Below are 18880 nucleotides of genomic sequence, written 5' to 3' on the forward strand. Positions count from 1 at the left end.
GAACCTTTTTTGTGTTCGCTAGGTTTTTCTTTTTGTCATTCACTCATACAGGTTAGTGTACAGGTGTGTGAGTGTGTGTGTGTGTGTGTGTGTGTGTGGGGGGGGGGTGTATGTGCACGCGCATTTGGGTGGTGGGTGTGTATGAGTAATTCTATGGACAATGTTTGTAAAGACAGAGGCGGGCCACATACCAGTCATAGGGACACACCCTCCTGTCCACAGCACTTTAAAACAACTTTTCGTGCTGTCAGGGAGAGTAATTAAGAGACAGACAGAGAGAAACACAGTAACTGTGGGTGAGGATCTTAGGCGAAGAAAGAGAGAAATGAAAGACACCGCAACAGCTCTAAAATATTTTTCATTCATTCATCCCAGGCCTTGGTGACGCTGACGCTTTCTTTAATTTTCTCTGTAGCGATTACCTATATTGGTGAGTACCGGCTCTCTCTTACTTGACATCTTTTCCATGCCAGAGATTCAGTGGTTTCATTTGTGGTAGACCTTTATTATCTGGTGGCAAGCCAGTGTATACTTTAGTTACTAGTTAGTGACTTCACCTGGTTTAATGGGTCTTAAAGCATAAGGCGTAGCTATATGATTAAAGAAAATAGGCACAACTTTGTGCCACATAAAACTCTACATTTTCATGCTTTTACTATTTGTTGTGTCAAACTTTTAACCAGTTTCTAACACAGGTGTTATTGAAAAATACATTATAAAGGGAAAAGTATACCTATACAGTCGATACAAGTAAGCTCAGACTACAAGTTTGCAGAACTTGACCACAAAATCACAAACATCCTGTGCTACCACTCAATTTATTTTAATTATTATATTTAACCTTTATTTAAGCACATTAGTCTCACTGTTTAGATAATACAAAACAATCTCTTTTGCAAGAGAGATGTGGCCAAGAAAACCAGCACAGAGTTACTGACACACATAAATACAACATTAGCCTATACATCCACTGGACACATAGGTAGGCTACTGTAGGCATAACTGCAAATGTGTATACCATTTCATTAAATATTTCCTTTTTAAAAAACAGTTTTACTCATAATCCATGTGACCTATTGGTAGACAATAATTATATCTTCAAGTCAGTTGTTCAGGTTGTACAGGTTAACTAAGAGCTTGCTTTAATTAATTCAGTTGTCTTGTCACAAGGAGACAAGACAAGGCAACAACAGGTAGCCCAACTGACATATACTACAACAATGTTATAAGCCGGAGTCCATTATGTTCCAATGAACATCTCGACTACAGAGCCGTTCTTGTTGTAGTGTGCAAGGCCATGACTCAATCAATGACATCACAGCACTCACCTGATGTGCCGGGTCAACCATGACATTGACAATGCAGTTGGACCAGCTTTCTGTAAACACTGACCATGTGTTCGTGTTTCTATTTATTTACTCCATCTCCATGACAGTTAATCATATAATATACAATTGTGGTTTTGTATTCTGCATTGTGACACCTGTTAACAGGCTCTCTTATCCCTATAATAATTCATAGCACATGACACAAGTTTCGTTGTTTCTTTGTCAAACTCGCTTGGTTAGTATACAGTAGGAGCGTTCGTTGTTTTTTCTTTTTTTGTGTTCTAAACGGAGAGAGTTTTCCATGCTTGTGTGTGTGTGTGTGTGTGTGTGTGTGTGTGTGTGTGTGTGTGTGTGTGTGTGTGTGTCTGTGTGTGTGTGTGTGTGTGTGTGTGTGTGTGTGTGTGTGTGTGTGTGTGTGTGTGTGTGTGTGTGTGTGTGTGACTGTGTGTGTGTGTGTGTGTGTGTGTGTGTGTGTGTGTGTGTGTGTGTGTGTGTGTGTGTGTGTGTGTGTGTGTGTGTGTGTGTGTGTGTGTGTGTGTGCGCGCATGTGGGCGTGCAGTGTACACATTGCAGTCTGTGCATGAGTGGACCCTAAGGTGTGTCGGTTCACTGAGTAAGACTTGAGATATGTTGGACAAGCAATGACACGCATTCTGTATTACTTAAAAGAAAGTACATGCCGATGATGATACAGTTGAAACTAATTGGGTGATTGACAGTGCATGACACGTGCAACGTACCGTGGGCATCTAATAACCCGCAAACAAAAACAAGTTAAATACCTGCATTTTGCCATTTGTTTTCACTAGATGATAGTTGACAACGAACATCCTCTAGGTCTAGGATGCAGTCTTCAAATGAAGGCAGAAACAGATACTAGAGATAGCCAACTGTATATCTACATACTGTACATCAGTGGTTCTCAAAGTAGGGTCCGGGGACCCCAAGGGGTCCTTGAGGCAGTTCCTGCCGAAATGGGTCTGTATTGGGCCCAAATGTGTCTGTATTCTGTAAATTGGGGTCTCGAGAGATGGAAATGCCTTTAAATGGGGGTCCGTAGTAGCCTATTGAATATCAAACTGAGGGTCCTTGAAATTAAAATGGTTGAGAATCATTATATAGCCGTAAAAATGGGGGTCCCAGGCATGTCTTTTCAAATGGGGGTCCGCACTCCACGGGCATAATAAGTGTCAATTTGGGGGTCCAGGTCCAGTTTGGGAACCACTGCTGTAGGGTACATAGCAAATGATAGAGCGGACTAAAATGTGTTTAAGTGTGCAAAAGAATGTGTCTTGGCTCTAAATTGTTTCTCAACCCCTGCATGGCGTTGAGAACTGCTTGAGGAACTGCTTAACTCATGTCTGGTCTCGTTGTTGAAGAGCTACAGATTCCCCGTTACAACCTGCCAGCCACCCTTACGACACACTCCCACATGTACTGTTACAGACAAGGGTCTCGGTTAGTCAGCACAAACATGTGTTTGGATTTTAAGTACTTGCCGTGTTACAGCGTGGACGGATTACAGAGAAATTACGGGGTGCAGTACTTAGTTTAGACAGTTTTTGGTTTAGACTAGTCATTGGTTAGACCAGTCAGTTAGTCTAAACTAAGTATGCACCCCTTTTTTAAGATATATATTTTTGGGGCTTTTCTGCCTTTATTAATAGGACACAGTGAAGAGAGACAGGAAACAGAGACTGGGAATGACACGCAGCAAAGGTCGTGACTCGTCAGGGTCGTTGAACCCTTGACACGCTGTCAGGCATGCTCCTATACTATGTGGTAACTATGCACCTGGACCGCTAAGCCAGCAGGCGCCCCTTGGGTGCAACATTTAATCAAACGAATTGATTTAACCAACTATAAACAATAATAGATTAGCAGATCTACAAGTTTGTAGATCGGCTATTTTTCTGTGACACTCTAAGGGCTCAGGGCTAAGTGGTTACCGGTAATCGACAAAATCAATAATTATAAATTATTTTATTGTCGATTATAAAACATTTATTCAACTTTTTCATGTTGATTCGTTGATATAATTTTTTAGAAATTGTCCAAAAAACACACTTCTCGATTATTCGACTAAAAGGTAATCGATAGAAGAATCGCAAGAAGTTAAACAAGAGTTGCAGCCCTAATTATGAATGAGATCAGATAAACCAAATGACTGTTATTAATCTTGAGGGGATGTTGGGCACATGTGGGACATTTTCAAAACATGATTAGAAGCATAAGGTCAAACAGGGAAGCTTCTAAAATCCTCACCTACAGAAGATGTTATTGTCCTGATCCGTATAGTGGCTTCACTGGCTTGTAGGGATGGGGCAGTATGGATTTTTCAGGGCTCTCCCAGTCTCCCCAGGTTGACAGAGGGAGAGTAGCGCCCAAGATTACAGCTTAGACAATTGGCACCGGGTGAAAAATGGGTTACAAAATCGTGGTATTCAATTTTAAATAAAAAAATGTATAATCGCGGATATGAACTTAATACCTCTTAATATATAGTAGTATATTATTAGTATATTGTATTAAGTATATTAAGGCATACTATATATAGTATGCCTTAATAGTATGCCTTACACAACCGCAGTATGGCGGTAATGTGGTTATTGCACCCAACCCTATACCTGTGGCCACTATACACAAGCACACAATCTACCATCATTTGCTGAACAGTGAAGAACACATTCTCACACACATACAGACAATTAACTAATGTTGGTTACTAGTTACATTGTTCATCAAACCTAATGACCTCCTGTATACATTCTCTCTTTGGCAGCTACCTCACAATGTCCCAAAGCAACAAAAGTGCTACCTTCCTTCAGGTGACTCGGTCCCTTATCACAGCCATCCCCACCCTTAACCACTCACGGAATGCTCTGGTCACCTCTGTCCCCATGGCTGTGCCTGGTGTCAACACTACTACACCAGGCTTCTTGGACGGCAAAGGCATAGTGAACGACGCATCCTCCACCACGGTGGGCGCCCTCATCCTGAGCCTCGTCTTCCTCCTGGGAGTGCCCGGCAACCTCTTCATCATCTGGAGCATCCTGGCGCGGGCCCGCAAGCGCTCCGTCACCACCCTGCTCATCCTCAACCTGGCCTTCGCCGACGGCTCCCTGATGGCCCTCACGCCGTTCTTCATCGTCTACCTGGTGCGGAAGTCGTGGGTGTTCGGGATGGTGATGTGCAAGATCCTCTTCTACCTCTGCCTGGCCAACATGTACGCCTCCATACACCTCATCATGCTGATGAGCCTCCACCGCCTCGTGGCGATAGTGTGGCCCCAGCGTGTCGGCGCCATCGCTCGCCGGAAGACAGTGTTGCGGGTGCTGGTGGGGCTCTGGGTCGTGGTGCTGGCCACTTCTGTTCCAGCTATCATCTACAGGGAGGAGAGGACCAAGGACAAGGACAAGACGCAACTGGAGTGCGCTTCATTCCATGACAAGTGGCAAGAAGTGAGTGAACAAGGGAATCGGGGGCAGGCAGGCAAGAGCCCAGAGCTGTATTTCTCAATGATGTGTATTTGGAACCTGTGTAATGGGTCATGGAATGGCTTTGACAGGGCTGACAACACGTTTTTTAGAGGAATATTGTGTTAACAATGAATATACATAGATAGTAACAAGAGCATCTGGACTAAAACACAGTATGCAACGTGTCACTTCGTGCCACGATGCAAGCTTATTGTGCATCTGCTATTTTTGGACATTAATTGTGAAAAATCTTGAAAAGTGTGCAAACTACTGATTTAGAAGGCCTTATAGAATCGGCCTTAATGGGTTAGTGTCAATTATTGTAAACACATATTGTAACTGACCAATGATGACCATGCATTTGTGCAGTGTTGACAGCCCTGACTGACAATCTTCTCTACACATTCTCAACAGACGATTCTCCAGTACGGATTAGAACTAGTGCTAGGATTCTTTCCATATGGAGTGATTGTTGGCAGCTACATCTGTATCTTGCGCAGGATCCGACAGACCAAGTTTCGCCGGCGGATCCGCAGTGAGAAGCTCATCTTGGCCATTGTGGTGACCTTCTGTGTGTTTTGGTTACCATACCATATAATCAACATGGTGCAGGTATGCTGGATTTCAAAGCTCTCAGTTTATATACCTGTACAGTAGTAAAAAGACTATAACGGTCTGATTTATCTTTTTTTAAACATTCAATTCATTCTTGTCTTTGCAGATTGCAGCAGCACTATGTAACACGGGTTCATCCATAAAGGAAAGGTATGTGAAGGAACAACGTGCCTCTGCATAATGCTAGCCTGGGGGGTTTCGGTCTGAGAATGTCCAGAGCTAATCTGGCAAACCGCTGGAGCAAACAGAGCCAAATTGCCAGAAGGCACACTTAGTTCAGTCAGACAACTCAAGAAGGATGTAATATATATTTATTGAATATAGATGAGCAATACAGTATATTCATTATGGTTTGGCGATGTATTGGATCTGCTTTTTAGGTACTTAGATCAAGCGCATCAGTCCCGACCATAGGGACTCTGAATCCCCCGTACCTAAACAGTAGATCCAAAACGACAGGTGGTAGCTGGGGTGGAGGTGGGTGCGCAGAAGGTTTGTATACAGCGGCACGCTGATACAGTAGCAGCAAGCAAGTTGTATACTGCAGCGCGCAGGTATACGGTAGCAGCAGCGAGCAAGCAAGCAGAAGGAGGAATGCAAACCTCCGGTTAAAGTAGCCGGTATGAAGATGGAGTGAGTGTGTGATTGGCTGAGTGAATCATGTGAATGGGAGCGTGATGCTGAGGCGGTACTGAGGTTCCCTGACTGAACTTGCTCTGCGCATGTCTACGACAGGCGCAAATGCTCATTAGCTTCACAAAATAAATTTCTTTGCCTATGTTTATATATACCTTTTTGAATATTTAACTTATTTTATAGTGGAAGTCAATCAGGCTGAAACCTTGCCTCAAAGTTGAAGTCATGCGTCGTAGATATGTTAGAAGATGTTATAGATGACTGATGTGATTGATTGATTGTGGGCTCTCTCCAGTGAGCACACAATAGTTCTCTACAGCCACTTTTACCACACATAGGCCTACTTTGTGCTAGAAATCAAGTTCAAACCTCAACATGTTCAGCTTTATGCAGTTATTTTATGCTTGTACTTCTTTTTACAAATGTTTATTTTGTAAACGTTTTTGAGGAAGGGTCAGATCTTTTTATAGGTTCACACAGAGGTGCTATTTGTGGTTGCTAAAAAAACACATTCAAACCTCTGCCGCTTCCTGGGTGCGGCCAAGGACAGTCTAAGAAGGATGAGACGCGAAGACCGTACGGGCGACGCCATGTTGCTTTGGAAGGAAAGAAACATGCGCAATGGGCTATATGCAGCCAACACTTCCGCGTTCAGCTTCCTTGGTCTCAACTGCGCATGTTTCTTTCCTTCCAAAGCAACATGGCGTCGCCCGTACGGTCTTCGCGTCTCATCCTTCTTAGACTGTCCTTGGGTGCGGCACGCATGAGAATATGTCACCATCCATCCATCATCACTGGATCAGGGAACTTTCCTGCTGTACATCATAGCGCGTTTTCAGTGAGCCCACGCAGTTTCTGCAGGAACTGCTTTTTTAGTTGAAAACAGTTTGTAGAGTAAGCACAGTTCGAGGAAAGCACAGGTCTGCTAAGATGATTGAAATACCCAGAAAAGCACAATGGCTTGTTTACATTGGGGTCCTCCATTTTCAACTCATCAGAACATACTGTAAATAGTCGCACACAAATATGTATACAGTACTACTACTAATGTACTAATGTACTAATGTACTAATGTCATATAGATGACGGATGTCATAGAAGGACATAGTCAAAGAGGTGCACACTACATTCACAAGGCCATTGGTTCTCAAAGCGTGGTCCGGGGACCCCCAGGGGTCCTTGAGAGAGTTCCAGGGGGTCCCCAGCTAAATGATAATTAGGAACCAAATGGACCCTTATGGTCTGTAACTCAGAGAGTGTACAAATGGAACCAAATGGACCCGTTATAGGGTCCATTTATTAACTTTGATTTTACAATATACATTGGGGTCCCAGAGATAGAAATGCCATTAAATGGGGGACCGTAGCCTAATTCAGGGCAATGAAAATGTTTGAGAATCACTGCTGTTTGAGAACAGATGACTGACGTCACACGGGATGCAGTCAAAGAGGTGGACACTAGTACATTCACATGGGTATAAGACTGTAGGAGAAGGTCTGCACACTGTCTTAATGCTACCAAAATATTTACTTATTTAAGGCAGCGGTAAAAAAAAAAAAAAAACACACAACTTTTCGGCCTTTGCGCCTTTGTCAGGTGTAGGCCTACTGATTCACAGGATGGCCACATGAAGTCTGAGATCCTTATTGGAGACACGCTATGGAGGTCACGCTGAAACAACAGAGCTTAATTCTTAAGACTATACGGCACAGTTGAGAAGCAGGAGTTAAACAATGAATCTGGTGTCTGTGAGGTCAGATGTAGAGTTGCTGGCCGCCTCCATATATGCAGATGTAGATGATCCATTAATCTTCAATGTCACTTAATTGTCTGCCCCTCTCTGACTTCAACATCTCCATCCATCAGTTTGGATAACATCTGGAAGAAGTACCGTGCGGTCACCTCCTCTGTGGCATTCATCAGCAGCTGTGCTAACCCCGTGCTGTACACCTTCGCTGGGAAGTCCTACATCCGCCGGGACGGCTTCGCGTTCATGGCCCGTCTGTTCGAGGGCACGGGCCTGGACTCCGGGACCCGGAAGGGCCGACAGAACAGCCAGAACAACAGCCGAGACAAGGACGCCGACGCAGTGATGATGAAGGACAGAGATCCAGAATCTACGACCAGCGCCAACGCCAATGCCAATTTGAAACCTTTGAAGAATGGTAAATAAAGAAGGGTTGCTATATCAGAAACGCTGATTGCACCGTGGAGCGTGGACTTCTGTATAAGGTGCTTTGTGCAACGTGGAGATGTGTGTAAACCAAGCTTTGTGCAAAAACTATGGGTTTACAAGGCAACTGAACAACTGATTACTGCACCTCTGAACCTAATTTTGTTTTGGGATACAGAGCTTATTAACTTTTTTTCTTTTTTTATGTTTTTTTTTTGTGGCTTTCACCTTTATTTTATATTTTTTATAGAGGGACAGACAGTAGGCTGACAGGAAATGGGGAGAGAGATGGGGGGTGACATGCAGTAAAGGCCGTCAGGTTCGGGAGTCAAACCTGCGGCACACTGCCAGACTTGGACTACCGGCCAAGGTGCCTGGACCGCTGAGCCACGGCCAAGGCCAGAGCTTATTAACTTTTGACAGTGAGCCTTGTGCCAATGGAGGCTTCATGCAGTGCAGTTCCCCATTTGACCACCAGAGGGAAGTACACATCCTGGGCAATAGGATTTTTATTTCTCAATATGGTCAAGGTTTCTCCAAACTTACTTCCCCACAAAATTCAACAACTCTATGTTATGTATGCAAGTCTTTATTTACTGACATGAGGCCTCTGTCCCTCTGATGATTCAGGTGGAATATTTTCTCTTTACTCTGTGGGTAAGATATGTTGAACATTTGAATAATTTGAATGCTTAGATCTTTATCATATAATGAATTGTACTAGCTTGAACATATATGGAAGCACTGGGCCTCTGTGGAGATTGGATAAACACATAACACACTGTTGGATAATATTATGGCCTTCTGACCACACCTGTCTAAAAGGAGTGTCACAATTCGGATATAGTCATTGTATTGCCTGGTCAACATTTAAGTCATGTTTGTTTACAGTGCAAATTACAGTGCATGATTACTGTGGGAAATTGTAAACTGGACAATGTGTACATTTGCCACTTTCCAACAGTCCTTTTGATAGTATTTTTTTTTTAAACTTTTTATACAGCTTTAACTTTCTGAACAGACATTATAAAGCGAACAATGGATATAATATCATGGTACATACCATGACCACAGAATGTTTTTGTGGTCACCAGGTTCTGTACACTTCAGCTGGTTCTTTAAAATACTGGTATTATACCTGCTGTTCTTTTGTTTCGTTTCATTTTTTCCATGTACTGCCAAAACAGGGAGAAAAACAACACAGTTTTGTGAATAAAGATTTCACGAGCACTGAAAAAAAGGATATCAACAATAAATGTATGTAACCCTTTAGCTTCACGTGATGGCAAGATCCAAAATACTGAAAAGGCCACATTATACTTCTCAAATGGGAGTATAGTACATTGATGCTTTAATTGTCTCCACCAGGCCGAAGGCATGGGGAGAGAGTATGTTTTGCACTCCGTCCGTCCGTGTGTGTGTGTGTGTGTGTGTCCGTCCGTGTGTGTGTCCTTCCGTCCGTCCGTTACCAGCTAATCTCCGGCACCGTTAACCCGGTCGATGCCAAACTTTGCACACACACTCCCTGGATGCCAACGATGAACCTCTGCCCCGCATTTTCCAGAACGGCCTGTTATAGCGCCACCAGGAGGCCGACTTTTGTAACACATTTTTTGATATTACTCCTCCAGATTCTGTCCAAAAATCTCACAAATCGTTACACAGTATCTCTATGGGCATGTGCTCAAGTCGGATCTGTCCCATATTTCATATTCCATCCTAATTGGCTATAATTGGCTTTCACAGTTTGCAAGATTGCCCCGTTTTGAACAAAAGCCTCAAATCATGAACACAGCATGCAATTTACGTGAAATCTTTCACACATTTTCTTACTAGGCTGAGGAATATATCCCACCCTTTTCACATTGGCCTGTTATAGCGCCACCAACAGGTTGATTTTTGCAAAACACATTTTTGGAACAAAATGCCTCAAATCATCCAATTGCCATCAAAGGCAAACATGTTTATATTACTCCTAAACATTTTGCCAAACATCTCACACAGTCCTATCCTCCTGGTGGAGACCTGAGCCCAGAAGGGCACTTTTTCTAGTTTAGTCCATTGTTTTTGGCAACTTAGCGACCTTAACATAACAAAGACACAAAGAAAATAGCAGGTACCACAATATACAGACATTACATTAGACAAGAAAAAGCATGTAAAATAAAATAGACAAACCCAAAAGTAGGCCTACACCATACATCAGTTTGATATGATTGTGTTCATATTCCAGGTTAGTCTTTTTCATTTATTTATTTTTTGTTTGTCTTTGAATTCCTTTTTTCATATATCCGCCAAAGAATCTTTCTTCATAAATATGACTTCAGTCTTCAGCCTATAAGTCATGCGCCATTGGACAACAACAATTCGCACGCAGAAAATAGACATCCTACAAGCTCATTGGCGCTCAACTGTAGAGGCCAGTCTGGAGTGGCGGGACTGAGTTGCTTGTTGGCCAGCTGGTGTGATGCTGGTGAACACTACTAGTGTAGTTGTTTGGCACATTGGACACGGACACGCACACACACAGAAGACACACATACAGATGTGGGCGAAAACATAATCACAATCTGGCAGAGATCATGATTACTATGCAGATATTATTAATAAGCACAAGGAACAACATTTGAGTGAACATAACAAGGGGGATTCAAAAACAAACAAAAGTATTTTAGTATTATATCAGTACAACCTCAACTAATCTGGAAAGATGACGAAGGTATTTCATGCAATCTGGCACTTTGAAGCATACTGTTCTTTGTTCTACAGTGAGATGAGGCAGGTCCTATACGTGTTGCAACAGGAAAACCATAGCTAATTTGTCAGACCGTTACACAGAGGCCTGCGGCAAGGAATTAGACAGTTTATGAAGAAATGCATGATTCAGGGCTTAAGCAACAGAACATTTCCCTGCAGTTCTCTATAAACACTTACCCTCAAGATACTTTATCCAGCAGCGGATCCCTTTCCCTTTAAAATTACATCACTCACAACCCCATGCATCATTGCATCGTTCATTTTCCACCTCTCCAGAACACCTGGCCTTATCTCTTCCAACCTCTTTCAGTACGAGTTCAGTTTTAGTTGTGCTATATGGCTATAGAGGCTCTAAAGATCGGTCAGTCGATCTGTACATTGGTCCATCCACCGCTTTGGTCCCAATTAAGTGACACGTTTCTAAAATGAATGTCATTTTCTGTGCATCTTCAAGCTTCCCGGAGGATGAACCCCACTGACTTGATGACCCCATGACCTTTCATCTAGCACCACCATTAAGGCCAAAGTTTCCATATGTACACATCTCAAATCTAAAGGGTAGATTGCCATGATAGCGCAGGATCACAAGAGTAGTCATGCTCCCCGGAACCCTGACCCCAAGCCCTTGCAGGACAGTAAACTCTACACATGATATCTTAACTGAAGGTGGCCTTACACTAGCCGATAATCGGGCATTTGAAATCTGACAGCACCACACACTACAGGATAATCGGAGCGGGGCCGAGCAAATATCAAACATTCTTGATGTTGATCGGGCCGATCCCGATCGCGCGCGGGGGGTGCCCGATTGAGTCGGACACCCCCCGAGCGTCAAAAATGCCCGATTATCGGCTAGTGTAAGGCCACCTTAACTGACAAGTTTGCAGAGAAAACCCTACTGATTTTGGTGACTCTGGTCCCACCCATGTGCACTTCAGTTGGGGAACTCACAAATTTAATTAACAATAAAGTTAGCAATACATTTATTTGATTCGACAATGAAAATAACTCACAGCCCATGTGTATCACTCAACAGCCCATGTGTACCACCTGTTTAGAATTTGCACATAATGCAGAGGTTTTTAGGTTTTTACTAGTGATAACGAGTGCTTCCAAACTCTGACACTTAGAAAAATAATCATCTGCAAGGGATTTTTTGACAGGAAGTAGCTCATAACATGTCTGCGGTGGATTTTTATGAAACAAACGCTTTGCAGATAGTAAGACGATAATTCAAGCTTTTCATACAGCTGCAATGTTGGTGAGTTTGATGTTATTTAATACAATTAAATAGGACTTCTGTTTGGATGAATGGGCTGTCTTTTGGAAGTTGCACCTAGGTAGCACCTTGCTGGCAAGATGGCAGCCGTGTGCATATCATCAATTGCTGGGTAGCCTGGAAACCAGACAAGTATGACAAAAAATGTCGCTGCCCCCTAAGTTGTGCAGCACCTGCACCAATCAGGGCCCAGAATGCAATGATTTGGGGCAGGTTTATCACCAGAGGCATTTCTTTTTTAAATCAGACCCATGGAAATGCAGGTTCCACACAGAGAGATTCCAGAATATCTTACGCAGTAATAGTCTGCTATACGGGCAGCAGCAGCAGCAGCACAACACAACAAGCAAACAAATAAAATAAGCAATGCAAACCTATCCGCTGAAAACTTCATAAAGGAAAAAGAAAATGGAAGTGTGGAGCTGAAGCCGATGATCAGCTGCCAGTAACTGCAATATTTCTTGACTGAACTTGCTTTGTGCCTGTTGCATGATGGTCATTGTTTTTTTATGGAGGGACAGACAGTAGGCTGACAGGAAATGGGGAGAGAGATGGGGGGATGACATGCAGTAAAGGCCGTCAGGATCAGGAGTTGAACCCGCGGCACACTGCCAGACTGGGTTGCCAGCCAAGGTGCCTGGGCCGCTGAGGCACGGCCCAGGCCGATGGTCATTGTTTTTTAGTGGTGCAGCCACTCCATTGCGGAGCTGTACCACTCAGGAGTTGTACCACTCAGTTCACACGGGTGTGATCTTTTATTCAAAGACACTTTGGAAAGACACAGGAAATCCTTTTATGTCTCTTGAAACCTTTTGAGGCTTTAAGGGTCTTTGCATATTGAGGGGGATGCAATTTTCCAGTGGTCAATATGTTTTATCGCATCCGGAAAAAAAACACAGGAATCGAACATGGGTTCATTTGATAAAATTCATGGGTAATGCTTTATTTTACCGTACATTAATAACCAGGTTATTACTAGTATAATTACCTATACTAGTATTTACCTGGTAATTACCAGGCATAGTAAGAAGTATTTACTGGTTAAATTACCAGGTGATTTCCATATCATTACCTGGTATTACCCAGTAAATACTTCTTACTACCTGGTAATTAAATACCAGGTAATTACCTGGTTATTACTGTACTGTAAAATAAAGCGTTATCAGATCATGCACCATCACAGCCACTCATTGGATGGCAATGTAGGTGCGGAAGAGCACAGAGAAGTGTCGGTTCATTTAAAAAATGTTTGTCTGTTCTTTCCCCTTCCAAATAAAATACAATAAAATAAAATATATATATGTGCACAAGGGCATTGAGATTCAATTTGGCCTCCTGTAAAGAGCAGTATGGCATCAAGGGGTCGTGCTTTTAGCCACAGCCATCTGCAAAGGATGCAGCGGTATAGGGAGTGAATTTGATAGAGCTACGCCATAATCATACTGTACATCTACGCCCTAGTTTGCCATCTAGATGCCAACAAACCACATTATGTAGAAACCAACAGATTTCTGTTTGATTATGATGTATTTTGATCAGACGTACGTACAGTATGTACTTTAAAAACGTTTATCTTGGTTTCTACTTACTCTCTATGTAAGCAACTTTGCTTGCACTTGTTTTGAAAGGTTCCCTTCAGTTACGAGCACTCATACAATAAGTGTGCCCAAGCACTTGCACAATTTCCTTCATATAGGAGAAAGTTCTTCTTATTTCTCGTATACTCTCATTCAACACTTTTACAGCTAGGCTAGGTCATTTTGTTTCCCCTCCGTATAAGTCTGGCTTTAGACATGCTCAAATAAAAAATCACACCCGTGTGAACTGAGTGGTGCAACTCCCCCCTCCCCTCCCCCCCCCCCCCCCTCTCTCTCTCATTAGCAGGCAGCAGCACTATCTCTCTCTGTTTCTGGCACAACAGCGACACTTTTGCTCCTACTGGTACTCATAGTCACATAGTCACATAGGTTAACACGGACATTGCTGTTCCTTGGAGTGGTTGCACCACTCAAAAATATAGGTGCCGACCCAAAAGGTAAAAAAATTGCAAATTAGAAAGTTGTGCTCCACGGACCGCATATCTCCGCCAGGTGGTTTATACCCAGGACTGCCCGTGTAAGTTGTGGGAGGCCAATCTAGCATAGCGTTTCTACAACACTAGTCCATACCTGGGGATGTGCACACCCAAACTATCTGCAGACTTGAGATTTGGAACCGCAACTGGCACTCATCGAGAAAAACAGCCATGTATTTGTATATACTGTACTGCAGATTGCTTGTTGTGCCACATAGCACTGAGTCAGTGATACAGTGGGTTGATAAGTAGGCTAGAGTTTCAACAGATTTCCTTTCTGTGGTGATCTTTATGACAAAATGATGATGCAGTTCTCTGAGCAACAGAAAGGGAGGGACGTACTGTACAGTGGAGTAGCCACACAGGGGCCACACAAACCTGAAAGACGCTTCTTGGTTGAATTTACTGTATTTCCCGTCATTTTACAAGGGGGGTCAGCGACAGAAGGTCAGTATTACTGTAACTATTAAGTGCTAATGAGAAGATTTTGTGCACATGGCTATTTCATATTTCTGCACATTTCATTCTATCAATTTGTGTGATTTAATGATTGTATGCATTTTGAAAATATATGCATTTTGAAAAATATGTTTCATAACATTTTAACTTTACATTAACATTTCTTACATTTTTAAGAGTTTGAAACACATTCAGAATAGGGCATTAATTCATAACTGCTTTCTGGTCTGTAGTTTTTATTTATTATAATGATTTATTTATTCGTATGAATTTATTTATTTATGTCTACACCGTCGTTGCGTTGAATAACCTAATGATAACCCATAGCCTACATTATGGTGTTCCATAGTCGAAAGTTATGGTAGGAAAATTGTCAGATTCCATAATCAAGTGAGAAGAACAACTGATAAATGTGAAGAAAACACATGACGCAATGATGGCCCAAACCCGTCATGATGGCACAACACAAACTGCTTATCCTGTTTGATCAACTCTGTGTTTTTCCCCTCCCAAGGTCTGAGCTATTAGACCCTTTAACATAAAAAGGCAATCATAGTTCACAAATCACATCGGCTTCAGATCCACACCGTATAACCATTCTGATGGCAAACACCAGTTTCCCAATAAATGGCTCCGGTGGTCCACTCCTTCCCAGCTCAGCCCATGTGCCTGCTGCCGCGCCTCCACCCATTCCGCTCTCAGCGCAGGTCGGCATCGGCATCCTGACCCTGGCCTTCATCCTGGGTTTCCCCGGCAACCTGTTTGTGGTGTGGTCGGTGTGGTGCCGGGTGAAGAAGCGCTCGGTCACCTGTCTGCTGGTCGTCAATCTGGCCGCAGCGGACGCCTTCGTCCTGCTCAGCGCCCCGCTTTTCATACGCTACCTGTCGGGGCTGCCGCTGCGAGGCTGGGAATTCGGCTCGGCCGTGTGCAAGCTGGTCCACTACCTGTCCAGCGTGAACATGTACGTGTCCATCTACCTGATCTGCCTGATGAGTGCGGACCGCTGTCTGGCTGTCTCGCGGCCGTTCGTGTCCCAGAGGATGCGCACAAAGCGCTCACTGATGATTATCTTGCTGGTGGTTTGGTTGATGGCCTTCATCCTGTCACTGCCCATGCCCTTCTACCGCAAGTGAGGCTTTGTGTTTGATTGATTGATTGAAAAGTGTATTAACAGTTTGCAGAATTACAGTACATTTCAAGCACAAACTCAATACAAAGGCTGTTAACTGTGAGTGGACGACCCAATTAAGCATTACACTTGTTTACAACAGGGTCCACCATGTTCAATTCATCAAAACATTTAGAGACGTACAAATAGACACTTCTATATAGACAAAGAACAGAACAGGAATTCATCATTTTGTGTGTGTGTGTATATATACTGTATGAAGCATATAGGGCCCGATTCACAAAGCTGTTCATACCCATATTTTGGGTGTAAAGGAATTTACCAAACTTCCCATGTGAGTAGTCTAGAATAAAGGTGCGTTCAGACTTGGATGGTTAGAGCGGTGTGATTACATACAAAGTCAATGCAAAGACGAGAAGTTGCGCGAACGGGTGCAGCCCGACCTGGCGCAGCACAAACGGGGCGAACCGAGTGAATACATATATTCAGAAAGATTCACAGACAAAAAAGGATTACTGAATCAGACTACTAAGGTGGGTAGTTTGGAAAATGTCTTTACACCCAAAATATAGGTGTAAACAGCTTAGTGAATCGGGCCGAATGCAATGCGTAATGCAATACCATCACGTTACTGCTCGACTTAAAATAAAATAAATCAATAAGTACATATTATTATCAATATCCTGAATTTGCCCTTGATTGTCACTGTTAATTGTTTTATTCACAGCGTGGTGCAACCCTACATAAGTAAAAACATCCCTTTGAGACTCTGCAATCCGCACTGGGCTAGTGGCGGTCATCGTGTTTTCCAGTACCTGTTTGAGACGGTCATGTCTTTCCTGCTGCCCTTCACCATCATCACCGTCTGCTACTCCATCGTCATCTGCCGCCTCCGCAGTGCCATGTTCCAGCGCAAAGGACGGGGCAACCGCCTCATCCTCCTCATCATCGGTACCTTTGCCCTGTTCTGGCTGCCATACCACGTCACCAACATCATAGAGGTATTATGTATACTCAATTCTTTCTTTCTATCTTTTGCAATAACCCCCCAAATGTAGTATGTGTGGAGCCCATGGGGAGAAGCAGGAGACATTGTGGTTGTGAGGTGAAAGTGGTAAAGCGTGAAATGATATATCACCAGTGCTCCTTCTTTTGTTGGGGATATGCTTGCCATCTCAAGCTTGTGTTGTCTTCTGATGTTTGATAGTGTATTTAGTACTATATATTCTTCTCTTTTACAGTGAAGCTAACGTTCTTTTAGTTTTTTTTAAGATATTTTTGGGGCTTTTTGCCTTTTTTGATAGATGTATACAGTAGGAAACTGGGAGAGAGATGGGGGGGGAAGACACACAGCAAAGTTCGTCTGGATTGGGACACGAACCCGCGACACACTGTCATGCTGGATTACCAGCCAAGGTGCCTGGACCGCTAAGCCGGCCCAGGCCAAAGACCCCACTTTTAACCCTATTTGTCCATTTATACCTCTACACCAAATGCATAATAGGGACTCTTGGGCTCATGTGAGAAAGTTTCCGTATATATGCGGACAACAAGTTGACATTGCGTGCTGTCCTCCTCTTGTCTCCAGGTGGTGGGCCTTCTGCATGGCAGCGCCACGCTGGTCGGCGCTGCTAAGACGGCCCGCCCCAACGTCACGGCCTTCGCCTACTTCAGCAGTGCCATCAACCCCGTTCTCTACGTGTTCGCCGGCAGCTCGCACATCCGCCAGGCGGGCCTCAGCTTCATGGGCCGGCTCTTTGAGGCCACCAACTCGGAGTCCAGGAACGCTTCGATCGCCTCGCGCGGGACTCGCACCACCAGCCGCAGCGGCTCTGTCGTGGACGAAGGCTCGGCACTTCGCACGCTGTCCACTAAGCTGAGCAAGCCTTTCCGGGCCAAACATACGGAAACAGGGCACGGCATTGCCGACGGTCAGGGCGCCGGGGCTGATATGGCCGGTTCTGAGCTAATGACATTGGCTAGCATCGACAACCAACGCTATTAAAGGAGGTTGTTATATTGACATGACTCTTGACTCACTGCAGGCGTATAAACAACCACTTATTATTCTCTAGGCCGGGCAACCGGAACAGTGAGCCCTTGAAAACACTGGGCAGCATTTATTTTTATTTTTGTATATTGATTTATGCCCCCTAGCGGCCATATTCTGTGGTCTGCCGTGGGACATGCACACACACACGCGCACGCGCACACACACACACACGCGCACGCACGAGCGCACACGCATGCACGCACGCACGCGCATGTACTATAGATGCTTATGTCCTGTTGTTTCACAATTATCCTGTATATATCTTTTCAGTAAATAAAAATAAATAAAATGGGATGCAAAATGTTTTGATTCATCCCTTATTTGCCTCTATGTGAAGCCTTTTATGCATGAATTTGAAATTGTATGCCAAAATTAGATAAATGTGTACCATAACAATTGAATATACCATTGCCTTTATCCTCATCATCATCATCATCATTATTACTACTACTACCGCCTACAAAACCGCTCTCAAATAGCATCTACCGGGTGGCTGCAATTCGAAACTGGCCCCTGTAAAAAAGGCAAAGTCCCCCCTTACCCCCCCCCTTTTTCCTTTCCATAATGTACATGTCTTTTCCCCTTTTTTAACTGTGATGATTTCCTTTTTTTTCATAGAAGTGTATGTTTGTACATCATTAAATGTTCTGATGGAGGACCTTTATTTGTGCTTTTTCTGGTTCTATCCTCAAGTAGCAGTTTTTGTATTGACCTGTACTTTCATTTGAAATTAACCCATTCTGCATACTGAGAAATAAAAAAATCATCAATCGATCAATTAATCAATCAATCAAACAAGAAGTAGGACGCAACAGCGCTGAGAGTCAGGGCACCGAGGCCAACAATGCTGTTTCCGAACTAATGACCATGTCTTGCATTGTCAGCTTTGATGAGCGA

General features: G+C 43.6%; 2 protein-coding genes across 2 annotated transcripts; both read left to right on the forward strand.

Annotated features, from left to right (window-relative positions):
• Positions 1-284: 284 nt before the first annotated feature.
• ltb4r2a (leukotriene B4 receptor 2a) lies at positions 285-8721 on the forward strand. The gene is made up of 5 exons (XM_079490764.1): positions 285-430; positions 4111-4789; positions 5222-5419; positions 5529-5572; positions 7926-8721. The coding sequence occupies exons 2-5, from the start codon at positions 4121-4123 to the stop codon at positions 8230-8232; spliced, it is 1218 nt and encodes a 405-aa protein (XP_079346890.1). The 5' UTR covers positions 285-430; positions 4111-4120; the 3' UTR covers positions 8233-8721.
• Positions 8722-15347: 6626 nt separating this feature from the next.
• On the forward strand, positions 15348-18035 carry ltb4r (leukotriene B4 receptor). Its single transcript, XM_079490440.1, has 3 exons — positions 15348-15930; positions 16658-16931; positions 17519-18035. Exons 1-3 carry the CDS (start codon positions 15404-15406, stop codon positions 17933-17935), a joined length of 1218 nt encoding a protein of 405 aa, XP_079346566.1. The 5' UTR covers positions 15348-15403; the 3' UTR covers positions 17936-18035.
• The last annotated feature ends 845 nt before the right edge of the window (positions 18036-18880 follow it).

The sequence above is a fragment of the Electrona antarctica genome, assembly GCF_951216825.1.
Source record: "Electrona antarctica genome assembly, chromosome: 21".
NCBI lineage: Eukaryota > Metazoa > Chordata > Actinopteri > Myctophiformes > Myctophidae > Electrona > Electrona antarctica.